Source organism: Phyllostomus hastatus, unplaced genomic scaffold (genome assembly GCF_019186645.2).
Source record: "Phyllostomus hastatus isolate PE091 unplaced genomic scaffold, TTU_PhHast_1.1 phas_contig_113, whole genome shotgun sequence".
Classification (NCBI taxonomy): Eukaryota; Metazoa; Chordata; class Mammalia; order Chiroptera; family Phyllostomidae; genus Phyllostomus; species Phyllostomus hastatus.
Window position 1 is genome coordinate 3,070,172 of NW_025333530.1, and position 27,450 is coordinate 3,097,621.

At 34.1% G+C, this 27,450-nt stretch overlaps 1 protein-coding gene across 2 annotated transcripts in view; it reads right to left on the reverse strand.

The window, feature by feature from the left end:
• CWF19L2 (CWF19 like cell cycle control factor 2) overlaps positions 1-27,450 on the reverse strand; it is a 97,680-nt gene that overhangs the window by 6,977 nt on the left and 63,253 nt on the right. For both annotated transcript variants that reach the window (XM_045840604.1, XM_045840596.1), the window contains exons 13-16: positions 16,101-16,313; positions 12,354-12,470; positions 3,909-4,064; positions 2,042-2,122 (exon numbers count right to left, since the gene is read on the reverse strand). In XM_045840604.1, the coding sequence (XP_045696560.1) occupies positions 2,042-2,122; positions 3,909-4,064; positions 12,354-12,470; positions 16,101-16,313 (567 nt within the window). The remainder of the gene's footprint in view (positions 1-2,041; positions 2,123-3,908; positions 4,065-12,353; positions 12,471-16,100; positions 16,314-27,450) is intronic.

A 27,450-nucleotide genomic window follows, 5' to 3' on the forward strand; every position in this document is an offset into this window, starting at 1 on the left:
CAATTCCATCCACTAATTACTAAATCCTAAAGCTAAAAAGGACCTTAACAAGTCACCTGGCTCATTCCCCATCTGCTGTGACTCTCAGGTGCAATGCTATGTGGTGAAAAGGCAACTGGTGCTATATTTTAAATACTTCAAAATTGAATATATTACCAAGAATCTGTATCTGTTTCTTATTTTCCATATTGGTTAAGTTAAAATATTAGAACCCTCTATGTTCTTAAGTAGTTACCTAGATTTTTAAAAACCAAACTTATACTAGGTAGGTGGTGGTTTACCAGTATGAAAACTGCACATGCAATGTAGCAAATGGAGAACATATTTCTTTCAAAATTTCTTCTTCAAAATATTTTCAATAAAATCATGCTCTAAAAGAATATTTAATGTCATTGGAAATTATGGTATGACAAGTGAAAAACAGGCACAAAAGCTATATGTACATTAGATACATTTTTCTATAGGCTTGTAAGACACAAGTACATAGGACATTTAGGAGGGTTTTTATGTTTTGTTTTTAAATATATTGTCTAGCTGAATTCACCACAAATGTAAGAAAAAAGATGGTAGGGAATATTTTATCTTTGAGTTAAAACTATCTTAAATAATGCAACAGAATTTGAATCTTTTGACTGGGATATAATAAATGTAATAAGGAACCCTATCAATCACAAGTAACAGGAGTCTAGCTTTCCCAAAGAAGAAATGGGAGAGAAATATTCTAGTGACAATTACTACTAGAACAGGGGTCAACAAACTTAAAAAAGCTTTTAGAAGTTTCAATAAAATATTGAGGGGGGTAGGCTTTGCAGATCATACAGTCTCTGTCACAACTCTCTGTCTGCCCTTGCAGCATGAAATCTGCCAAAGACAAAACATAAACAAATGGGTGTAGCTGTCTCCCAATAAAACTCAATTTACACAAACAGGCAGAAGACTGGATTTAGCACCCAGGCTGGAGGTTCCCAAATCCTGCACTAAAATGTAAGCTCCATGAAGTCAGGGATCTTCTCTGTTTTGTTCCACTATGCATGACAAGCACCTAAATAGTGCCTGGTAAATAGAAGACACTCAATAAACATTTGTAAACTAAATCACTTATTTAATAAAAAAACAAAATGGAAGTCACAATTCTACCTTTATTCCCTTTAATTTGTATTTCTAGAAAAGAGAGAAGTCATTCATTACAAAAGAACTCAACTTATGTGAATTTTGTATCTAAAACTTGTTCTATAAGTCAATATTGAACTAGGAAAAATGGTGAAAAACTCCCCAACAGAATAATGAACCTTTGGTCTATTTTATTTTTTATTTCATCTTATTTTATTTAATACTGTCTACTTCTCATGAACAAAAATGCACTTATATGTTATATGTAAGATCAATCAATTTTTGCAGTCTGTGTATTTCTTTTTTTAAATTACATTTTATTGATTATACTATTACAGTTGTCCCAGTTTTTCCCTTCTTGCCACCCTCCACCCAGCACCCCTACTCCCTCAGGCAGTCCGCACACCATTGTTCATGTCCATGGGTCATGAGTAGGTTTTTTGGCTACTCCATTTCCTATACTGTACTTTACAACCCCATGGCTATTCTGTAACTACCCTACTTATATTTAACTATTTTAAAGGGATTTAATAGGAAACCTTGTGTAAGAAACAAACAAACAAGAAACAAGTTCCAAATTAAAAACAGAACCTCTAGGAAAATGTCTCTCATTGTAATTCTACTGACAAGAAAGCCTCTCTCCCCACTCGTCCCACAGAGGCTGAAAAGCCCACGAGCGGAACTCCCATGGCAGAGTCTGATGGCTGCCACAGCCAGTTACAGGCATGACTATGGCAGAGGGCCAGGACGTCCAGAATAAACATTCAAACATCATTTGAACAAGTGTGCATTTGCTAGACAAGCAAAATGAAAAGAATTTCTTCTTTATTTGTAGAACCAGACAAATGGTCTTTCTCAAATAAGATATGGAAATTAATCAGGATCCTTAAGTGTAATTTCTAATATTAGGGGGGCGGTAAAAGATACTTACAGACTTTCTGATATCTTTTGAAGAGAGATCAATCAATTTCTTGTTCATAGACCACTCTTCATCAGATTCCATTATGGCTTTCTAAGAAATAGCCATTTGTTAATGAGAAATAACATAAATGCAAATACAGTGAGAAAATTTAAAATTGAAATAACACAGTAAATTAACTACAGGGTATATTATACATGGTGTGTGATTTCTGAATGGATAGGCTTTCATTTCTATTATTTAAAATTGGAACTCCTTGATTTTTTAAAGTCTTACCTTTAGCCAAGCTATATTTTTCTCACTCTTAACTCTTGTACTGATGTTAACTTCAGCTCAACTTTATATGATAAAAAAATCCTTAATAAGACAAAGCAATTTAATATTGCACATTAATTATGAATATAAAAGTTTACAAATTCCTTACTCCATTCATAGAAATCTACTCAAATAAATACACTTAGTTTTATAGCTCTTCTTCCCAGTATGAAAAGAGTAATTTATATGCTTTTTAGCAACCAAGTAGTTGGACTATTTCCGGTTATATAACAAAGATGTAAAAAAATGCAGGGGAAAAAACATACAAATGGCATTATAAGACTTTCTAGGCTAAGCAATATGACTAGTATTTATGGTAAAGAAATATTTAGTAGAAAGAAGGCCAGGATGATGAGTACAAAATAATCTCATTTTTGTACAGTAGCATTATTAACAAAGCAAATTTTAATTATGAAAATAAGGATAATTTAAATGCATCAAATATACTGTTCCCCAATTAAAAGGCATGGGTTGTGTTGACACTACAATGTGCCTATTCTATATAAAATTGAAGCTGAATCCAAAAAATGCATTTTTAATGACCATATGTTGTACCCTATACCTCAATGCCGATACTCACAATTATCTAAGACTATACTGAGGAGGTACCAAAAAACCCCACTGAAGACCAGTAAAATAATCTCTTTCTCAACTGATTCCACTGATTTTTTTAACTTAGGGTTGGCATGGATTTTGGGATTATCTGGCTTATCCTCCTATACTTTAATAGCATAATTCTTTAAATAAAAAACATTCAGATTTTTTAAAAAAGGTCTAGAGAGAAAGTAGATTTTCACCACCTCACTAGCCTTAAAACATTTTATAATCCTTTTTACTGAAATATATAGTTCACATTAATAAACATTACCATCCTATACTGTCTACATATTGCATTTGTAAGTCTCCCAACACCATCACACAAAATATTACCTCCATTTTTCATTGTGCATGTTACTATTTCATATATGATTCTACATTTATATATTTACATAAGTCTATAAATTATCAATATATCGTATTCAGATCATCATCAAACACATGCTATTTAGTAAAAGTTGCTTGAATATTATGACACTGAATTAAGAACTCTAGTCATTTACTATATATCCAAAAGCATATGTCAAGGTTAGATATTAGTTTCTTTTTACAAATAGCATAATAAGGTACTAAATATTAAAAGTTACAGCTATAACTTCTGTCAGCAATTGCTGTTTGTACTGTTTATATGTAACTAAGGCTCTCATGAATTTCAACAATAAGTTTTCTAGAGTTATGACTATAATTTTGATGTGGAAGTACTCAATATAAAGTTGATTTTTCATTTGAGAAAGTGAAATAGTAATTATAAATTATCATTTGCTAGCATAGTGACACTTATTTTAAAAAGCATGCTTTTAGAGGTCAAAATCCTAAATTTTTTTCTATAGAAATTTATATGGCATTATTTATATAATATAAAATTTCATGTAAGTGTATTGAAGAAAAATACAATAAAGATGACTGTATTTATAAAACAGCACTGTAGCAAAATATAAGTATGCATGTAAAGATTATCTATAAATACCTTAAAGTAGATGGGAGCCATATCACCCACTTCTTTCGGAAGAGGAATGCATTCATAAACCATATGATACTGTTTCTTCATGCTCATATTAGTTTCTAAAAAGATGCAGTCCAATCCTTTGTCTTCAAACATCTTTACCAATGATTTTCTAAACATCTGAAGAAAGAAAAATGGTTAGGTAAATAAGGCACTACATAATTTCACAAATATAAACATTTTTTTTAGAAACTGACACACTGCAAATTTTTATGTATATATTTACTGATTCCAATAACTAAAATAAGAGGGATAAAATCAAATTCAGGTAGTAAAAGATGCAGAACCGACAGTAAAATCATAGAAAAGCATCCATAAGCCACAAAAAGGTGTTCTGAGCAGGTAGGCATCTTTAAATTCAGTAACAGACAAGGGGGATTTACTTCTAATTGCTTACTATGCTCATAGCATCCTCATTGGCTGGTTCCCTTATATGTCGGCTGACCCTTCACTTGTAACCTTGGACATTCAAGCTAGCCCCTATTTTCACATATAATTCAGTCCTACCAGTGTATGAAAATCAAATAAACTAAACCTGAAAAGACTGTTTTCTTTTCCCAAATAACTCATCATTATTAAACAGTCCCTGTTTTTTATTATGGTTTGTTTATTTATTTAGTCACTATTTTACATTACTAGACCTGAGGGGACAGTTGTTTATAGAGGAGCTTAGATGTGGAGTCCACAATGTTAACATGTATTTAAAGGACACCCCTCACAGTATAGCATGAAGCCAGGAAATAGAAGAATGGGGAGCAGACTGAAGACCCAGAGCCAAAAGCCAACTCCCCGCAGAGTAGACCCCACAGTGTCTGAGAATTACAGATTCAAACTTGGCCTTGTAGAGTGTTATGCAAGTATATTCATCTAAGTAGGAGGATGAAATACTTTTTATTTATATTGGCTCGATTTATAACTTTTTAATATTTTAATTAAAATCATTTTAACATGATAAAATATCAATATGTCAAAATAATACAGAGCAATCCCATGTACAATTAACCCAATGTCCTCCAATGGTAACATTTTATAAAACCACACACAGCCAAGATATTAATATTGGTACAGTCAAGATACAGAGCAATTCCAATACTATCGCCAACTTTTCTAGTCACACTGACTCCCACCTCCGGCCCCTTTCTTAAACCTTGGCAACACCCAATTTGTCCTCCATTTCTTTGATTTTTTCATTTCAGGAATTTTACATAAATGGAGTCACATAATCTTTTGGGGTTAGCATTTTTCACTCAACATAATTCTCTGGACCTTTGACCAGGATGCTGTTGAGACATTGTCTAGAAGTTCAGGTTCCCCACTCAGCCTCTGCTGACACCCCAAAATGGAAGAGGCTACTTATTAGTGCTGGGTAGGGAATGAACATTCTGGGTTCCTGCCAGGCCTCCACTGATTACTTATTGATCACTCATCACTTTTCTGTTTTCCACTCATTTTATAAAGAGCAAAAAGAGAAAGGAAGAAAGGGAGGGAGGCAAATAATTACAATTTGAGGTGAACTAGACAGGAAGTGAACCAGAGAGGTACTTAGTAAGCAACAGATAATGGGGTTCACTTTTCATTTCTGACTACAACAATATTATTAAATTGAACATAACCTCTTTACTTGAGACACTCAATTTGCTGTTAAATTCAAAGTCTTTGGCTAATATTAATAATGACTGCTGACTTTTCAACTAAAATCTCATTACAGGTGATTGTAAGATAAATCATTATAGATGATTATTTCCTCTTTTAAAAATTCTGACTTAGTTATACTTGATAAAATCACATTAATAGATATAGCATACACACAACTGAGGCTAAATTATGACAAATAATAAAATATAAAATGCCGGTATAGATATCTACATGGTAAAATTGATTGTTCAATTGATTGCTGCACCAAGACAAAGAAATATGACCCAAATGAAAGAACACAGCAAAACCTCAGAACTAAGCAATGAGGAGATTCCCAAACTATCTGATGAAAAATTTAAAGCCCTGGTAATCAAAATGCTCACAGAACTGAGCTTGGTAAAAAAATGAAAGAACAAATGAAAGATACCCAAAATGAAATAAAGCAAAATATCCAGGGAACCAACAGTGACAAGTTGCCATGCCCCCGATCTGATTTCTGCAGATAAAAATGCTTCCCCAAAGGACTGTGTTACCTAAACTCTTTCCTCTTCCTCTTCCTGGGCAAATAAGAACACTAAATTTCCCAGCCTCTCTGGGACTTGGGTGGGGCTGTATTTAGCTCTGAGCAATGAATGTATGTAGAAATGATATATATTGCTTGCCCGTTGAAGCAGTACAGAAGCAGTGTGCCTTCTCATGTTCATTTTCTTTCATCCCAGGTGCTGAAAGAGAAGGACTCCACCACAGGACGGCCGGACCAGGAAAGGGGCCTGGATGCCTGCCTTGCTGCTTATAGGTGATCTGCCTTAGAGAACTGTCTGTCCGATCCACACTGTACTGTGATATAAGAAATTAACATTGGTTGTCTGAAGGTACTGTGAATTAGGTTTTATTTGTAAAAGAATTGAAGAATAATAAGATGGTCAATTCACTGACAACAGTCATATGACTGAAGCTGCTGATGAACCAGAAAGTGACAACAGTTAGCCCTGCACTTCCGTTCACTCAACTGCACACCCCAGGTAATTACCTTCACCTGCCTAATATTTCATGCACAAAACAACTAAAAAGCAAAACCAATGGACAAATATACAAATTTGGTTTTATAAAATAGTTTTTTAGATTGTCTCTATTTTAAGTTACTATGTTTGTAAATCTTTATGTATTGACTACTTTTAATTAATTGTTATTTATTTCATTATCTAGTTCTGTGATGAGAACATAATTTTATATACTAGAAAAAGAAAAATCAGGAGTTCTGACCAAGATGGAGGTGTAGGTAGAAACCCTTCACTTCATCTCGCAACCAATCTAAAATCAAAAACAACCAGAAGCACCAGAAAATCAAACTGCATGGAACTCTGACAACCAAGGAATTAAAGAAAAAATCAACCAAAACAACCAGACTGGTAAGGCGGACAGAGCAGGCAGACTCAGAAAAACAGAGGTGAGGTGCCCGAGGGGCAGGGCTGACTGCCACACAGACAGAGGTGAGAGGGAGGGACTGACTTAAGAGACTCAGAGCTGACTCTGGGTTGCCTCGGTGGGAGATACTTCCAGTCTAACTCAAGAGTCTGTTAGAAGATGCCCTAGAGACAAGCAGGCAAGCTGCATTGTTCCCTCTCTGCCTCCTCCCCCACCAGCAGCACAGAAAAGAGGGTCACCCTGCCTGGGTGAATACCTAAGGCCCCACACCCTTACAACCGATCAGCTGCACCAAGACAAAGAAATATGACCCAAATGAAAGAACACAGCAAAACCTCAGAACTAAGCAATGAGGAGATTCCCAAACTATCTGATGAAAAATTTAAAGCCCTGGTAATCAAAATGCTCACAGAACTGAGCTTGGTAAAAAAATGAAAGAACAAATGAAAGATACCCAAAATGAAATAAAGCAAAATATCCAGGGAACCAACAGTGACAAGAAGGAAACAAGGATTCAAAGCAATGATTTGGAACAAAAGGAAGAAATAAACATCCCACTGGATCAGAACGAAGAAGCAAGAATACAAAAAAAATGAGGAGAGGCTGAGGACACTCTGGGACAACCTGAAATGTTCCAATATCCAAATCATAGGTGTGCCAGAAGGAGAACAACAACAGCAAGGAATCAAAAACTTATTTGAACAAATAATGAAGGAAAACTTCCCCAAACTGGCAAAGGAAACAGACTTCCAGGAAGTCCAGGAAGCCCAGAGAGTCCCAACGAAGTTGGACCCAAAGAGGAACACACCAAGGCACATCATAATTACATTACCCAAGATTAAAGATAAGGAGAGAATCTTAGAAGCAGCAAAAGAAAAGGAGACAGTTACCTACAAAGGAGTTCCCATAAGGCTACCAACTGATTTCTCAAAAGAAAGCTTACAGGCAAGAAGGGGCTGGAGAGAAGTATTCAAAGTGATGAAAGGCAAGGACCTATATCCAAGATGATTCTATCCAGCAAAGCTTTCATTTAGAATGGAAGGGCAGATAAACTGCTTCTCAGATAAGGTCAAGTTAAAGGAGTTCACCATCACCAAGCCATTATTACATGAAACGTTAAAGGGACCTATCTAAGAAAAAGAAGATCAAAAATACGAACAACAAAATGACAATAAACTCATAACTATTAACAAAGGAACCTAAACAAAAAGAAAAACAATGAAAACAAAAACTAAGCAAACAACCAGAACAGGAACAGAATCAAAGAAATGGAGATCACACAGAGGGAGTTCAGTGGGGAGGGGGAAGGGAGGAATAGGGGGTAAAAGGTACAGGGAAGAAGAAGCATAACTAGTAGGCATAAAATAGATAGGGAGAGATAAAAAATGGTATAGGAAACAGAGGACTCAGAACTTACATGTACAACCCATGGACATGAACTAAGGGAGGGATGCTGGAGGGCTGGGGTGGCAGGGTGGGGGGATATAGGGGGAAACATTGGGAAAACTGTAATAGCATAATCAATAAAAATACTTTAAAAAATAAAATTAAAAGTGGGGGTAGGGGAACACACCCACATTCAAGACAAAAAAAAAAAAAAAAAGAAAGAAAAATCACTGCCAGAGTGGAACTATATATTTGAAAACCAAACATTTTTGAAGAAGGGGAAAAGTAGATAAAAAGCAACAATAATAATAATAATAATAAATCAAAATTTAGGCAGTCCAAAGATTATCTCACAAACTTTCTTCCTTCATGTTTGTTCATAATCCTTTCCTGGTTTAACTGTTGGAAGTAATTCAGACAGACTCAAGATATCACGGCTTATAAATGAAAACTCAAAAGTACTAAATTAGTGATGATACAACAATAGTTCAATATTATAAAATATATAAACATCACACCAATATCTTCAAAGAGGACATACATACACATTTAAGTATTTCTCCTCTCTACATAAGACTTTAATTTTAAAATAAATTTTAATGGTACAACCTGAGGTTATCAACTTCATTAAAGTTCAATATAATAAATAAAATGTACATATTTAAATATTCATTTTTATATGACAACTACACAATGAAGAAAGCTTTTTAGTTCATTATCAGAAACTATTTTATGCTTCAGAGAGACACAGACATCCTATGCTATGGGGATAACATAAAATTTCCATATCCCTAGTTGCAAATACTTCATCCTTTAAGTAATCATCCTTTTCCACATTTCTAAACTAACTGCCACTCTTCTTTTAGTTAAAACACCTAGACTAAAATTCCTTATAATATATTTTTGTGTGGTAAAAACAGTGTTCAAATTTATTATTATTTTGGGTTTTTTAAAACATTTTTATATAGTCCCCTTATAATATATTTAAATAAACTATACTAAAGGGTATTAGAATTCTTAATATGTATCAAATCATGCTATAAAAATATCAAGTAGATGAGCAAACAATTTTGAAATAAAAATTATTTTCCTTAAAAATACCAATGCTATCATGTAATATTAATACTATTATTTACTCAAGTTTCCTAAATAGAACATCTCTAAAGATAAAGTTATATCCAAAGATATATGAGATGGAATAGAATGTACACATTTAATTCTATGCCCTTCATAGGGGAACCTCTCAAAAATGATATTAATTTTTTAAAACAGCACAAAACTACTAGAACAAAGAATGAGAGAAAATACACTGAAAATCAGATCACCTGTGACTATGTGACTCAAACACAAGAAGCTGGTTCATATCAGGGTGGTAGAGAGGGAAGGGCTTATGAGGGGCAGTGAAGAAGAAAGCCAAGCTGCAGATCCTCAAAAGGTTTAGGAACTGGCAACACTAAGTAACTGGAAGTAAAAAGGAAAGTGCTGTGAAAAACAAATGACTAGGTAAAAGTCTTTAGAAAAGCAACTAACAAGCCAGAGTCCCTCCTACACACGGGCTGAACTCTGTAGGACTATCCTTTGGAGAAGGTGGCTGGGCTGGGAAAACCAGGTAACTGAGAATATACAGTCTGAAAACTGAGGCATTACAGGAAGTGATACTTAATGTTCTTAAATGTTCAACATCCTGCCACCCAGCCTTCTTCCCCTACTCAACTCCCTAAACACTGGCAAGCGGGTTTAAATGCTCCAGGTAAGAGAATAAAAGGATTTTTCTAGAGATTCTGATCGGCCCAAAGAAAAAGACCAAAAGGTACCAACACTGGAGGTTTCTCAAGGAAAGAGGCCCATTTATAACACTCCAAAGTGAAGCCCTCTGTAGAGAAGATCCACTACTCCACCACCGTACTGTTAATTCCGGATATTTTAAAAATGGACCAACAGTGTCTGGCTGTAACATATGATCAAGCATATTTGTCAAATTGATAAAAATAAATTTAAAAGAGAGTTTCACTATGTTTTAAATAAAACTAAAAAAATTGGAACTTATTCAAAAGTTGTCACTATTCCCATAGGCCCTGCTGAAAATTATATTTATATGTTTTATTAAATATAAAATATAAAATTAAATTTAAATATTACTAGAGGATGGCGAGAAAAATCGCTTGAAATGGCTCCTTGTATTTGCCAAGAATGTACTTTGCTAAATCTAATCATTTTTGTAAACGTGTTCTCTAAAAGACGTGAATGACCATAAGGATATTCACCAGGACATAATTTGAGTTCTTATACATATTTGAAAGTAAAAATAAAAATCAGAAAAGTCTATTTCTTTAAATAAGCTAGAATTCAAGTATCTTATTCATTTACTATGTTACAGTAATTTATAATTTCCAACATATTCTTTTATCACACACATAAAAAGAGCTATAATGCCATTATTCACATAAAACAGTTTGGCTTTTCCTCCCTCACTCAATTTTCTGTAATGCATATGGCTTACAAAATCTGTTAAACTATAATGTAACCTGTACTAGAACATACCATACCTTTGGGCAGAATTAATAAATGTTTTTGTGTCTGCATTTCTCACAACACTTGGATTATCTTATACTCATGCATTCACATGTATTGTACTGAACAAGTTTCTTCTTTATCCACCCCAATGTTTTCATCAAGTAGCTTAACTTCTTACAGAAATATAAAACACACAGACTTGATTTCTGTATTACTTAAAATCTGTTTGGCAATATATTTTGCTCTAAGTTAAATATGCTTTCCATATACAAAGTCTAAAAAAGCATTTTAGAAAAGTCCAAAAATAATTGAAAACTAAATTTGCATACTTTCCACTTTAAATTATCTTTTGCACTGGCATCCAATACTAGGAAGAAAAAAATTTTCACATCAAATATATTTGTCCACATTCTTACCCTTGCTTGGCCACAGATGCATTAAAACAATCTGCCCTTTAACTTTCACAACATAAACTTAAATATTATAGGAAGAAAGAAACTGAATTTCAGGAACACAGTCAAAGTGTCCCCTCTTTTGGCATCTTTATCAGCATGATGAAAAGACCTTTATCAGCAAGATGAAAGAGACCAGTATATAGCCTCTTTTGAAGTCTTAAACTTTCTCACGTTTTTCTAACTAGGAGTCCCTGTAGCCCCTACTCAGTTGTCAGGTATCAGAAAAACAAGAGTTTCTTTCGTTTCCTCCTTCCCTTCCTCCCTCCCTCCCTGCACCTCACCCTGGCCAATCTCCCTTTCCCTGTCCCCGCTGTCACTATGAGGTCTTGAAATAATTCAGCAGCAATTTCACCTATATTGTGCTTTTCAATTTCTTGAGGCCACACACACAAAAAATAGATAAGGAAAAAAAGAGTCCCTGAATCCAAACTCTGAGACAGATTATTAAAGAACAGAAATTAAAGCTGGTAATAAAATCCCCACAAAAATCACAGCAGAGACAGTCAGTTTTATTACAAAAAATATAGTAACTGCTGAATATACACATCTGACTTCCAAAATTTATTTTTTATTTTCTGAAAATGTCTTTTCTTTGGCTGTATTGTATTATCTTAATGTGGTAAGAATGATTATCTCATGTTTCACAAATGCACAGATTAGAAATCTTACACTGATTTTTTAAAAGTGAAAATAGTAATTACTTTGTCAATTTCTTTAGTAGGCACAAGCTTTCAGCTGAATACCTGAAACTATATGTTATATGTCAATATATCTCAATAAATTTTTAAAAAAGCTTTCAAAGCGTGCAGCACATGAAGGATCGTGGTGAAAACACCATAATCCACAGATACACACAACTGCAGAAATGTATACAAGATTTTAAGTTCAGAAAGTTAAAATCAATGAAAGTATAAAACCTGTTGGGATTTATCACAACAGTTTTGTAAATATTGCGCATGAGTGTTACAATAATAATGAACATTATTATGCTAACCTGAATTTCCTCCCAGATGTCTTCATCCAATAAGGTAGCTGCTCTATGGTGCTGCAAAGGGACTATCAAACAGTGACCCTCGGTAAGAGATCGAAAATTGGGTAAACATAAGTACACCTACAAAGAAAAAAATTGCAAATGTGAAATGTTGTTATTTATTCTCAGTTGCAACAGATAAAACCTTAGTAGGGAAATATGACTAACATTTAATAAAGCACACTTGTTTATAAGCAATATATTCTAATATTTTTAAAGATATTTAATATTTTAAAAGTCATGAAGATAGCTTTTAATCAACTGCAAAGCAACAACATAAGTTTCAGTTTTAACTGTTACATATCAAAGATTAAGCTTCCCCAAGGGCGGAATGAATGACCCTTTTTCCTTGATCTGAAAAAACTACATGCTTTAAAAGCTCTTGACATAATTTTGCAAAAATAAAAAAAAAAATGCATGGCCTGGTAATAGCAGAAATGTCTAACTAATGTTTATTAATTCAGTCTTCTTCCTCTCATTGGCTGAGAAAAGAGAATTAACCCAACTGAGAGAAAACAGAAATAACCTCTGTATGGCTTTACTTCTTTGGCTAAGCTCCATTTATTTACATAAATAAATTACCTAAAAGCTGGTGCTATTTTTCTATCATAAGCTATCGTTTTTAAAAAAGGGTTAATTAGTATGTACGAGGTTTATCTGGAAAGTGTCAAGCTACTGTTAATATAACAAGAATGGTTTGCACAACATTGATGCAACCTGGCAGCCAAGGAGAGTGGACTGGAATGAGCATGTGTGAACAATGACAACTTCACTGTACTAGTCAGTGGGGGTGGTAGATGCTGCTGAGTGAGCCTGTGCACTGTGTGGCCGTCACATTCAAAATGACTGAGCGGGTAGAGGAACGGTGAATCCAAATCAAATTTTGTGTTAAGCTTGAACGTTGCTCCATAGAAACTATTCCGATGATGCAAAAGGCCACAGCTATGGACAACCAGTGACTGGCAGCTTCATCAAACACCACACCTGCTGAGGCATCATGTCTCGTATAGAGCTTTTAAGTGAAACATCAAATCACACAGGTGACTCAGCACCCTACAGCCCAAATTTGGTGCCCTGTGACTTCTGGCTTTTCCCAAAACTAAAATCACGGTTGACAGGGAAGAGATTTCAGACTGTTGATGAGATTCTAGAAAATAAGATGAGGCAGTTGATGGCAACTGGGAAAACTGTGTGTGAGGTCTCAAGATGCCTTCTTTGAAGGGGACTGAGGTATCCATTGTCTTATGTACAAAGTTTCTTGTATCTTTTTCAATAAATGTTCCTATTTTTCATATTATATGGCTGGATACCTTCTGGACAGACCTCGTGTATACTGAGCAAAAGGTATTCATGAGAAACATAAATAATATTCTGCAAAGGGGTTTAATCTCATTTTCTGCTATTTTTTTGCTAGATTTTAGCTAGAAATATTTTGTATGACAGACAATATTTCTGTGTTTATTTAACAAAATAATGCACATTTTTAAAACTCTCCTGAGAAAGGACAAGGCACAATTAGATATAAATACATAAAATAAATACTGTAAATACCTAAGTTTACAGTAAAATCACATATTCACAATTAAAAACAATATCAGCAGTGAGTCATTAATTATAACAAATTTACTATACTTATTATAAGATGTAATAACAGAGGGACCTGGGTATGAGGTATATGGAACCCTGTACTATCTTCTCAATTTTTCTGTAAATCTAAAACTGCTCTTAAAAAACAAAGTCAAAAAAATCAAATACAATAAAAAATAAACTATTAAAAAACTTTTTTAAAAAGTCAATTCTTTTTTTTTTAAAGTAAAGCATAGTGGTAAGACACAAAAGCAGTAGGGTGACTTTTATTTTACAAAAAGGAAAGAGGAGGCAGAGACAGCTGACGACCAGCATGTTATTTAACTGTCTGACCCTAATGAGTACCAATACAGCTCCACTAATACATTTGGATTTAAAACATTAACTTTAAATATCGCAAAATCAAGCAGAGTGAGAATGTGAATTGTTTTGGAATACTATTTATCACTTCTGCTTAACAGCAAAGTAATCGTTGGCCTTATAAAACAGGAGACTGGCAAAGGTCTGCACACTCCGCGTCTCCCCAAACCCAGACTGTCTTCACTAAGGAAACGGAGTCACTGAAAATAAACCCACACTGCTCCTCAAACACTGCAGGAAAAATTTAAGTGCTCCTTTATGTCTAATTTATTCTTACTTTTTTTAAAGGTAGGGACCAGACTAGAGTGGACTGAAATATTTATACATTAATGTCATAATTATAAAAATATAAAATTTTATGTAATAGTCTGGAAAAGAACTGAACAAAAATTTATACAAGTAACCAGTTAACATGGGTTTGCTTTAATTGGCCAAATTTTGAATGGAATTTTTACATTTACCTTTTTTTATAAAGTATGGAGGAAAAGAAGAAAAAGAAAATAAATTGACTATCTTAATGACCTAAAAACTAGAGGTGGCATTGAAGAGCCATTGGATATATAGGGGTGTTTATGTGTATATACAAAACAAATTAATTAAATTAAGAAAAATGTATATGTATGTTTCCCAAACTATGATTTCCTAAAATTAGCATTCATTCATTCTACTACTCCCATCACTTTTTCTCACTCACTCAACTCCATTTACACTAGTTCTCTTTCAGTTCCATGAATGCCAAGTTCATTTCCTCCTCAGGGCATTTCACTCACTGATGCCCCTTCCTGAAACATTGTTCATTCATATCTTCATGTTGTTTGTTCCTTCTCATCTTTCACATCTTTACAAAATACCTCCTCAGAAGCCTTTTCTACCACCTTCTCAAAAATACTTCCCATCATTTCATCACATTCTCTTGCTTAATCTGCTTTGTGACGAGTAACACTTTCTTAAATTAGAGAAATTATTACTTTGTTTATTTTCTTCCCTAATTCACTAGAATAACAAACTCCACAATTATATCTGAGTCTCTATTTTCCTCAATGACTAATTAGGGTCTGGCATATACCAGGTACATAATAATGATTTACCTAATATAAGAATCAAACCACCAAATATTTATTGAAATAAGTGACTATTAAATAAGTAATTATTAAATTTATTGAAATAAGTGATCATTTCAACAACATATAAACTTATTGAAATATTATAAACATGTATGCTTGGCATACAATGATGAGGAAAAGTTATCTATATCCTCATGGAACTTAGAGACTATTGGGGAAGAGACACAAAAAACAAGTAAAACGAAATACAGTAAACTTCTTCAAATTATGAGGCATTCCATGAAGAAATAAATAGGTCCTATGAGACAATAAGGAAGAAGAAGAAGCTACTTTAGACTGAGTTTATTCTGAGGTGATTTTAATAAGGAGAATCAAGTGCCAATCATAAAAATAAGATCACACACCTGGTAAACAGCAGAGCTAGAGTTTGAATTGAGATAGTCTGGCTCCCAAAGTCCAGGGTCTCAACTACTACCCAATGCTGCCTCTCTAAAGAGTAGAATCATGTCACTTAAATATGTACACTCACTCTAAAAATGATTTTAAGAATTGTGGGTCCTGAGGCCCTGGAAAAGAAAAATATCTGAAACAGTATAAGAGAAGACAGATTCCTTAGGAATCATATGAGTATGAAAAAAGAAGCAAATCTACCTACACCACTGAATTGCTTCCTTAGAACAATAAATATTATATTTCTTACCTTAATACCTATTGCAACAATAAGGTGCTTGGGAAACGGAGAGCTGTCAAAACAATACAAACATTTTTCAATTTGTGCAGCAAGACTCCGGTGTTCAGCAATAGCTTTTTGCCTCTGGTTCTCTTCCTCTTTGCCAAAATGTTCTCTCTCAGCTGCTTTGGAGACAAACATGTCATCCAGAGTATAATAGTCTCCATCTGTTTTTCCCATGAACTGAAAAACCAAAATAGTAGTGGCAGGTAAAAGGTAGTAGTTAAGATTTTATTGTACTATAGCATATTTAAATCATATCTGTAAATTCTATGATAAAACTTTTACATTAAAAACCAGAGGAAAAAACATGGCTAAAATTTCAGTTTGACCTTCAAGGGTCAATCCATCACCACTACCACCATCATCATCATTGTCGTCGTCATCACGGCTAAAGTTTACTGAGTAATTACTACATGCAATTCTATGCACAGTGATTGTTTTCCATTCCTGCGAAGAGAGGACCATTCTCATTTCCATTTACTAGATGAGAAATTGAACCACAGACAACCACTTTCACTTTAAAATCAGTATATATTCCACACAGAACGTGAAACATTTTTCAACTATATCTCTAGGTGCCTTCTCCATACCACCCCTAACATAAACTGTACCCAGGGTGATGCTTTTATAACACAAAACACAAATTTATATTCCTGATGAAAATCCTCAAAGAGCTCTCTGCATTGTGAACAGAATCAAGTCCAAACTCTGGTTTGGTCTACTAAATCATAGACACAGAAAGGTATAATGGTTAAAAGTTTGAACTTGATAGAATGACCATGGTAAAATTCTATTGCCTATCTATATAACCTTGGTTAAGTTATTTACTCTCTCTGTGCGCTCTGTCTATGCTTTATTTCCTCATTTTATAATGGTTATAACAATATTATCTGTCTAATAGGGTTATCTCGCTTAATCCTCACAATATATGCCTGGCCCACAGAAAGGACTTATAAATGTGAACCACCATTATTATTATTACAAATCTCTTTGTGATTTGGAATTGATAACCTCTCCAGTCACATCCCTATGGAAACTCTATGCTCCAGCCACCCTATTTTTAGTCCCCAAAAGTACTGTTATGCTCGGGCTTTGCACATACCACTCTCTGACCCATTTTGCCAATCTACTCCTACTCATATTCCAATATGAGGCTTAGAGTTAGTTGACAACCCCATGAAATAACCTTCCTAGATCTTCTAAGCTCCTCCAGTATTGTACTCCCATCAGTCTTATGATGATCACCCTGTATCATAACTGCCCAGTAACTTGTGTTTTCACTTCCATTAGACTCAGTTCTAAGTTCTACTTAGGCTACTAAGCACCAAAAAGAGAACTAGTTTTTATCATCAACTACAAAGCAAAAGCAAGATGCTTGGATCTTAACAGATATTTTAAAAGATTTGAAGAAAGCTGAAGTGGCTCTATTAATGTCAGAGAAAGTAGATTTCAAAGTAAAGAATGTTGTGAAGGATAGAGAAGGTCACTTCATAATGACAAAGACTCATATCATCAACAGAACACGACAATCCTAAAGTTTATGTACATAATGACATTTTCAAAATATATAAAGCAAAACTTGACAGAACTGTAGGAGAAATAGAAAAACCCACAATTATAGTCAGAAATTTAAACACCACTATTTCAAAAATTTATAGAACAAGTATAAAATCACTAGGCGTATAGAAGACTTGAACAAACTATCAACCAACTTGACCTCACTGACAATGACAGAAATTCTATCCAACATCAGCGGAATACACATTCTTCTCAAGTGCACACAGGACATTTACTGAGACAGATGACATTCGTGGCCATAACCCAGGTGTCAATAAATTTAAAACGATTCAGGTAACATAAAATATGTACACTGAACACAAAAGAATTAAATTACAACTCATAACATAAAGCTATGTGGAATATTGCCAACTATTTGGACACTAAATAGCACACTTTCAAATAGCCCATGGACCAACAACAAGAACAAAAAAAAAAAATCAGAAAGTATTTTTGAATGACAAAAAAATCCCCCAAAAACCCAACATATGAGAACATGTGGGATGTTCATAAAGCAGAATTCCGTAGGGCAATGAAAGCACTGAACACCTATATTAGAAAACAAGAAAAGCCTCAAATGTCCGTTTCCTACCTTAAATAACAATAAGAGAAAATGGAACAAACATAAACAGAAGAAAATGTCTAAAATATCACTGAGAGAATCAGGTTAAAAGATTATTACTTAGGTATTTCCCAGAGCACATTAGCTTCCTTGTCCCTAGGAATTTATTTGTATCTTCTTTTTTCTCAATTTTAATCCTGGTATATCTCTTTATTTTTTCAGGTTTATCTATTTATGTAAACTGCCCTAACTTACCTATTATCATTTTAACTTCAGGCCCATACCTCAACCATTTAAAAATTATTACATTTTTTAAAATATCATAACTGATCTTTTCCATAATAGTGAGCAACTATGCACTAGGTAACAATAAAAACTTTAAGTACTCTCTCATCCGAATATCCCTACAACATAGGAACTGTCATTCTCCCTTGACAGATTAAAAAGCTGAGGTTAAGAGAGACTACATAACAATCAAAATCACAGCTACTAAGAGGCAGAGTGAGGAATCAAACACAAGTGAATCTAACTGTAAAACTGAAGAGTGCCTAGTATTATATATAGTGGGCCTCTCATGCTTAAGAAACCCATCTCTAAAAAAAGAGAGAGTATACTTTGAATAGTCTTTCAAGCAGAGCAGAGAATTTGAAGAAACCTTAAATTTCATCTAAAACAAACATACCCGATTGTAATAGTAAGTACTTATCTTCTCTAAAAATATATTAGTAGGATAAGAATATGCACGTTTATATATAACCGAGCCTTCACATACTATAAAACATTATTAAAAATTAGTTCATAACTAATCAGAGTATTATTCAATATAAATAAAATCTTCTGTACAGAGTATTCCTATTCTTTATATCTATGTTCATAGATACTGCCAAACTTTCTGACTTATTCATAGTGTTTGAATTAAATAGGGTACAGTCTTGCCAATTACATCTGAAGGATACTGCAACACAACTGAAATAAAATGATACTTGTCTATCCAAGGACAAAAACTGTAATTCCCTCCTCCCACACCATCTTCCTATATTTGGCAACAATAATCAACATTTTTTAAAAAAACATTTTTTTAATGGACAAATTGTTAATAGATTGTGGAGAATGCATTAACTCTGGGAGGAGGGAAGCAAAAAAAACTGTGGGAGGAAAAGAGATCAAATAACCACCAGTTAATGATCCAGCCCATTTAACTCACCACATTCCCCATCATTCTGCTAAAACCACATAACCAGTTTCAGAAATTAATACTATAATAGTTATAATAGCCTTTCAATATTTTATACAAATGTGTATATGTAAATATACATGTAAATATTAACCATTCCTTTTCTTCTCCTCTTATCCCCTTACTGTCTAACACAAATATATTAATAGTATCTTTGTATTCTATTCTGGGAAAAGGGTTGAAAAGCTTTTGGTTGTTTATGGAATAGTTATAACATGTTACAAACATGACTTTGTTCTTTTCTTTATTTGGAAATTAAATATAGTTTAAGGAGATGTACCAAGGTAACAAGGCATGGGTTGTGGACACTGTCAGTTTGACTCATCTGTCATACATTTACCAGAATTCCCTTATCTGTGTTATGGTTAGGGCAGGCAACAAAAGAAATTCTTCTAAGAGGCTTGGAGAAAAGAAATGAAGCAGCAACACTGCATACACTGTCACTTTGCTGCAGGTTACCTCTTGCTATAAGGCAGCAGCTGCACCTGCAACTGCTCTCTCTACCTTTCCTTCCATCCTCCTTCAGCTTCTCCAACTTTTAGGCCAGCTGTGTGCATTTAGCTCCTGGCCTGGGTTATAGAATATCCATACCACCAAGGTCAGAGGCAGTAAGAACCGACACGTGTTTCTGTCTGTCCTCGGCAGTTCCAGATCATGCTTGTGGATTCCAACTTGTTCTCCTCCTTTTTACATTCACTTTTCCCTCCAAAGTCCCTGCCTTCTGGACTTCAAGCTCCCACATCAGAAACAAACACAAAAGCCTTCAAGAGACTGCTTAACCAGCTCCCATAATTTCTTAAGGTCAAATCCCTGTAAGAAACCCGTGTCTGTGCATCTCTTATAGCTCTGTTTCTGTACAGAAAGGTGACTGATGCAGACTGAACCTTCTAAAAATAGCAGTAACAAGCTGCTTTTGTTCAAGGGCTCTGCTTGTACAACATTTTTTTCAAGAATATTCCAGGAATAATTATTTTTAATATCCTTAACCACTGTTCAAAAACAATATTTAACACTATTAAAATTCAGACATTTCAAATGTCAGTTGTATAATATGATGGTTGAAAATAAAGCAAAACCACTCCTCTGCTTCTGTCTACTATTCCTAATGACCAAATCCAATACTACTATAGTCTATTCTGAATGCAGTCAATCATCTTCATACTCTGGTCCTATGTATGTTATTACAGAAAAGTCACTAAATTTTGCTAAAAATTCCACTATAAACTCATAAGCTGAACTGGCTCTTCAACACAGAAAACCTGCCATTTGCCACAGTGGCTACTACAGAAGACCACCATTAAACTTTGGGCACTCCTCCAATTCCCCTCTCACTCTCAGTAGATGGCCTCAAGAATTAAAATGAGAAAAGATTTTCCTCATCTTCCTACCACACTAAACCTGCAAACCATCCAAACACAGGGCTTGTACTTCCTCCCTCCTGCTATAATGGAAGGGCATGTGCTCTTATTAAACTAATCCTGCCACTGAAGCCTAACCCCTCTACATACTCTGGATGGGATTTGACTCTCTCTAGTCTGCTCAGACATACTACTCTTAACTTCTCCCTCTTTTCCTTTATTACTGCTCTTTCTTTCCCTTGCCAGCAACTCCTCCAAATCAGAATTTAAGTATTTAAGCATGTTAAAGAATATTCTGTTAAACATTCCTTTGTAATACATATCACAGTCAAGAGCTAAACCTCAAATATATTTTCAAGGGAAGAGAAGTCAGGATTTTATTAATGGTGACTCATAATTGGTAAAAACGTGGGAGATGTCAAATTATGACTGATGTTTATAACACAACTGTTACTGTGAACTGGTAGAGTAAGTCTTTCTGAATGGCCAAATTTCCAAATAGCTAATGGATTACCATTTAAGTATAAAAACATTTCTTATTTTATTTTGAAAGGAAATGTTCCCAATGTTATAAACCTTCCTGCCTTTTAAAGCATAGTATATGGAAATGTAAATCTTTCCCTAGCTATACAGGATAGTGATTGGGACAATTACTATAATGCGTCATAACTCCAGAACTGCCCTCTGGAAGGCTGGCTGCTTCTATGAGGGATCTATCAACTAAGATGTGCGTGGTTTGTTAGTTATTTCCCTCCATTTTTCCATCTTATTCTTTGCTCTCAATATTGACTCAGCTGTCAGTTTCCATTGCTGCAAGCATTTCTTGTAGTAGTCTGTTTCCCCACTTTTAATTTGCTGCTTTGATTATACATTTTGTCAAAAACTGGATAACCAGTACATTAGCACTATATACACTATATTTTGCCGTGTAAAATCCACAGCCATGTTTTAGGCCCAAACTTTCAGGAAAAAAAATCTTTTAATTTTTTAATTCAATTTTTATTCATTTATATTTAGATAACTTGTTTTTTTGCATTATAAAGGAATTTTAGCATTTTTTAAAATATATTATGGTACAAGGAATTTTATGTAACAAATAATTACAAAAAACAAGAACAGATACAAGTTATTTCAGGTAGTACCCATGTATAATGGGCACTCTTATTTTTCCCTCAAAAATTTGGGCAAAAAGTGCGCATTATACAGTAATAAAAAGAGTAATAAAAAATAGGGCTCCTAAGGTACCTTCTCCAAGTTATCAATAAACAGTTGTTATATTTAGAGCAGAAATTTTAAAAAGCTAGCCTACAATCTATTAACATTTGATTAGCATCAAGGGAAGAAACCAAAATGCTGCATTTTAATACTCACCTGACGATATATTTACTGATTTTAAAGAGAGAGATTGAGAGAGAGAGATGTGGGGGAGGAACACTGACTGGGAGGAATGTGTCCTGACCAGGGATGGAACCTGTAGCCTAGGTGTGTGCCCTGACTGGGGATCAAACCCACAGCCTTTCGGTGTTCAGGATGACACTTCAACCACCTGGGCCACCTAGTCAGGGAACGAAATGCTATATTTTAAATCCATGACATATCATGGGGAAAAAATTCACATCCCTGTTTTATTCTCTGGTCTATAATGACATTTTATCTAGTAGCAACTTTATGACTCCTGTTTCTCCTACTACCAATTACCATTTATATATTGTAACATTATGATACTGAAATATTCACTATAATTTATTGGAGGGATAAAATAAGGAAATGATTCCATACATTTTTTAAAATTATTTAAAACCCAAAGACTAACAAGGAATTATTTTTCCAAGTGGAACTAAAGCCACTGGCAAAGATAAATAAGAGCAAATGATGCATTAAGAGAACATAACTTGAGTTGTGATTTTGGTCTTCACCTGCCACATTCTTACTATATGAAGTACCATATTCCGTAACTTTCTAATACATAATTCAAACCCTCATAGTTCATAAAGAACCAGCATCATTATCAACTACTTTATTGATGAATATTAATTGTCAAGTATCGGCTTTATGAAATGACTAAAATGGTCATATCCCATGTTCCAGTTATGAATACAAGTAAGCATACAAGAAAGTCAATCTTTTGATGCACTATTTGCTGACAATTAAATAACCATTAAGTTTAAGTTTTAGTTGAGATAAAAATCTCAAATGAAATACATAGCAACTCTCAGCTGAAAAACTCTTTCTAAAAATTGCTCTCCTGTTAAATCATGTACCTCTGCATGCTAGAAAGTCAGCAGCTAAGTAGCATGCCAAATGGACCACACATAATTTTAGGTACTATCAAAGTCTGTTTTTTAAAAAATGGAATTCTAATAAATCCTATTAAAATCTGATGAGGTAACATAACAAATCATTTACTTCCAGATGATTAAATCCTGAAGTTGATTTCTTACTTATTATCTTTGCTCCTCACAAAACATATGAGAATTAAAGCTAACTTGTTAGAAATGTAAGTTTTTATGGCACAAGAATGAGTCACTCTTTCATAAGTGATTGTTTTCTTCATGGAAGAAAAAATACAATCACACGCAAACAAATTATCACGCCCAAGAGAAGGAATCGCTGATGTTGAATCACAGAATTAAGAAAACCTCATCTTAAATACAGAACATTAAAGTTGGTATTTCTGATGCCATAAGTAGCGTAAGAGATCTGACCAATCAAAAAGCAAAATCAGGGCAGTTTTTAATTTTACAATCTCTTATTATCTACAGAAATAAAAATAAACTTTAACGTTCGCTTTTACAAATAACTGGCAGTGTTTTTTGTTAGGATCTTTCTGTGTCTAAAAGACCTAAGAACATTATAAATAATCCCTCTCATCCTTGTTTTGCTGTATAATTTAACATTTATGTACAACACCTTTAAGAGAACTATTCCAAAAGGTTTGTTCACATCTTTTAAAATTGGTATTGTATAATTTTAAGTTTACTTTTGCAGTGTTTCCATCTATGGCTTTATTGAGTCATGTATATTAATCCAGCAAGTATAATTGGTATTAGGGGTAGAACTCAAGAATATTCTCCAAAGTAGTATTATTGGCTGATATGTAATTCCATGTATTAGATGTTCAAATGAATGTATAGGTTACAAACAAATGTTTATTTTTTAAAAAGGTGCTATTAAACTTTTACTAGTTTTTTTCATGCAGCTTAATAGTTAACATATTCTCATCATGCTATTTGTTAAGTGTTTGAGCTTTCAAACATATCACTATTTTGAAATTTAAAAACATACGTTCAATTCTTGATTCTGTGTCCTACAAATTACCCACACATTCCAGGAAAGTTGTCCCATTATCTAACTATCCCCATAGCCATACCTCTTCTATCTGATAAAACTTAAACTATTTCTCTGCAGTTCAGTGGTATGACCACTTCGAAATTTTTAGAAATGTAGAAAAGGTTGACAGTAAGATGGCCAACAATGATCAGAGATGAGAGACTGTGCTTGTTTTTAATATAATATTGTTGGAAATCAAAACAGGCATTATTGAGAAAAACAGAAAATATCAGAATTTTCTATGAAATATAGCAGTGAAAAAGGTATTTTTGCACTCAACTTCAAGTCTCAAGTATGTGATTCTGGGCAACAAATACTGAATGCTCTTATGTGCTAAGGACTCTAATAGACAGCTAGGATACAATGGTGAACAAAACAAACATAATCTCCAAAATATAGAATTTATATAGCAGTGGGAAAGATAGACATTAACTAAAGAGTTGCTTAGTAGAAAAGTCAAACTGAAGCTACAATGGCAATCTGAAATCCTAATAGAGGGAACCGACACAGGTGAAAGAAGCTTCCCTGAAAGAGTACGCATGAACACGAAGAGCCAACTAAATGGAAGGTGGTAAAGGACAGCAGAGACATCACAAGCAAAGAGTCCGTGGCAACAGAGGGGAAAGCACATTTGAGGGACCCAGTGAAAATCAGCATGGCTGGAACCAAAAAAGCAAAGCAAAGCAAACAAGACTCAAGATGAGGCTAGAGAGGCAAAGAGCAGATCATTCAAAGTCTTGTTAGCTCATGTTTAAAAATCTGGTCTTTAACCTAATAGCAGCCAAATGCCATCTGAAATGTCTTAACATAGAGGCCAAAGTATCAGATACAAATTTGGGGTGGGGGTGGGGGATTATGCTGCCTTCAGTAAGCTAGAGTTAAAAAGGACCCGGAAAAAGGTAAGAAATGCCAACAAACCAATTACAGGGCTATTTTCATACACGTGGTACAGCACTGAGAATGAAGAGAAGCAGAGTGATTAGGAGTAGGGGTGGGGGACAAGCTTGGTGACAGATTTGATGTGGAAAATGAGGGGGAGAGAGGAGTCACTGATAAATCCTAACTTTCTGATCCAGGTTAAATAGTAATATCACCTACTGATACAGGAAAAACTTTGAAAATGAACCAGGTTCAGGAAAGGGATAGGGGACCACAGGCAGCATACTGAGTATCTCTGAGCATCAGTTTCTGTTTTTTAAATGGGGTTAATGATACCAAGGCTGTCAGATAATTCTAAGCATCAGTGTATATAAACAGCCCGATATATAGCAAGCCCTCAAAAAGCAGTAGTTACTATTCTCTCCTAGAGTAGTATTCTTAACGGGGAGTGACTCTCTTAGCAGGGGACATGTGGCAATATCTGGAGACATTTTCAGCTCTCACAATATCGGGTGGGTGTGGATGCTACTGGCATCTACTGAGTAGAGGGCAGGGATGCTGCTAAACATTCTATAGTAAACAAACAGTCCTCCCACAGCAGAGTCGGTCAGCCCAAAATATCAATAATGCCACTGCTGAGAATCTGTTCCAGAAGGATTATGATCACAGGAAAATATACAAGGTGGGCAAAGAGAGGTTTACAGTTGTGAGTTTATTCTTGCATTATTACTTATTAATTATTGTATTATTTTTCATGGAAAAATAAAACATAAAGGATTTAGGTTCTAGTATATATTATGGAAATATGTACTTTGTATTTTAAAGACTACTTCCATCAGAAAATATACCAAGCATTGAGTGTCACAAATTCAGAAAAGTAAAACTGAAATGAAAACAAAAACAGAAACATCTTTTCTAGAAAATAAAATCTTTTCTTACAATTTAAGGTAAAACCCTAATTACTTTGAGTCTTTCTCTTTCCTATTCTTTTCTTGTACCTTCCATTTTCCCTCCCCTGCAGTCCATTTTTATCACACTACCAGTACAAAAAGTAAGAAATTACTGCCCACAGTGCTAACAAAATTAAATGAGAAAAGATGTATATAGATCTCATGAAGATGTGCCTAAGTTTACGTTGCCAAGGAAACACTGACGTCGTAAATTTTAAATGGAAGAGTTTATATTTAAAGAATGTTGGAGTCAATAGAATGTATTTTAAGAAAGAGCAAAGCACACACCCCTTATTCCCAAATACCAACAAATGACACATGGAAATTGTACAAAGACAATTAAATTTGGGCAACAATCAACAACTATCCATTAACCTGAGTCATTTGAAAGGCAGTACTGTTTAATGAAAAAATGCTGGACTGGGAGTTAAAGGTTGAGGCTTCTGGTACTGGCTTTTGCAACTTATTAGCTATGCAAACTTGGAAAAGTTACTTAGCTTTGCATAAGCCATTTAATTCTCTTTGAGTCTTCATTTCATCATCGGTAAAATGTGGAAAGTTAAAGCAAGATTAGTAAAGTACCTTTCTAGAATTATATGTTCTTTAGTTTTACGATTTTGAAGGAAGATACTTCCAAAAAGTTACTCTGTTCTTATTTTCTTCTAAGAAATCATAATAAACACAGTCGTCCATACTCTAAGTTACATACATACTATATGATAACAGATGCGCGTATTCTTTTTTGTTGGTATATATTTTTATTATTCCTTTTCACTAATCATGTTGTAGATATTCAGAAAAAATATAGGAAGGATTAAAAAATCACCAACCATAATTATCCTATCCAAAAATAAAAATATAATCCAGTTTATATTTGACATGAGTCAGCTTTGTTAACCTGATCATAAGAAAGAGATCCTATTAAAAATTTAATGGTAAAAAAAACCTGCAAAGTGAACATAATCTGAACTTCAGAATTATAAAAAAAGAATGGACAGTAAAAATGAAATAAATATATATAATACAAAAGGACAGAATTGAATATGAACCATTAGTAGTATCAAATTTTCTGTAAAACCAGAAATATTTCCTTCTTCCCAGTTTAGGTCAGGATACCCTGGTGTTGCTCTCAGAAGACTTTGTACTTGTCTTTGACAGTCATTTTCACATCCATAGTTACTGGATTCATGTCTCATAATTATTTATTGAATGCTTCTTTTTCCTCACTAGCCCACAAGCTCCCTAAAGGCAAGGATCATGTCTCTCTGTGGTGCTATGAATCCCCTCCCTGGTAGAACATCTCACACACTGAAGGCAATCAATTAACATTTGTTGATTGAATAAACAAATAAACAGGAACTTGATTTATATCACCTATTCCTGACTTGGGTTACCTCCCAAAGTCTCTTAAGATCAATTTTCATAGTAACTACTTAGTAAAGCAATC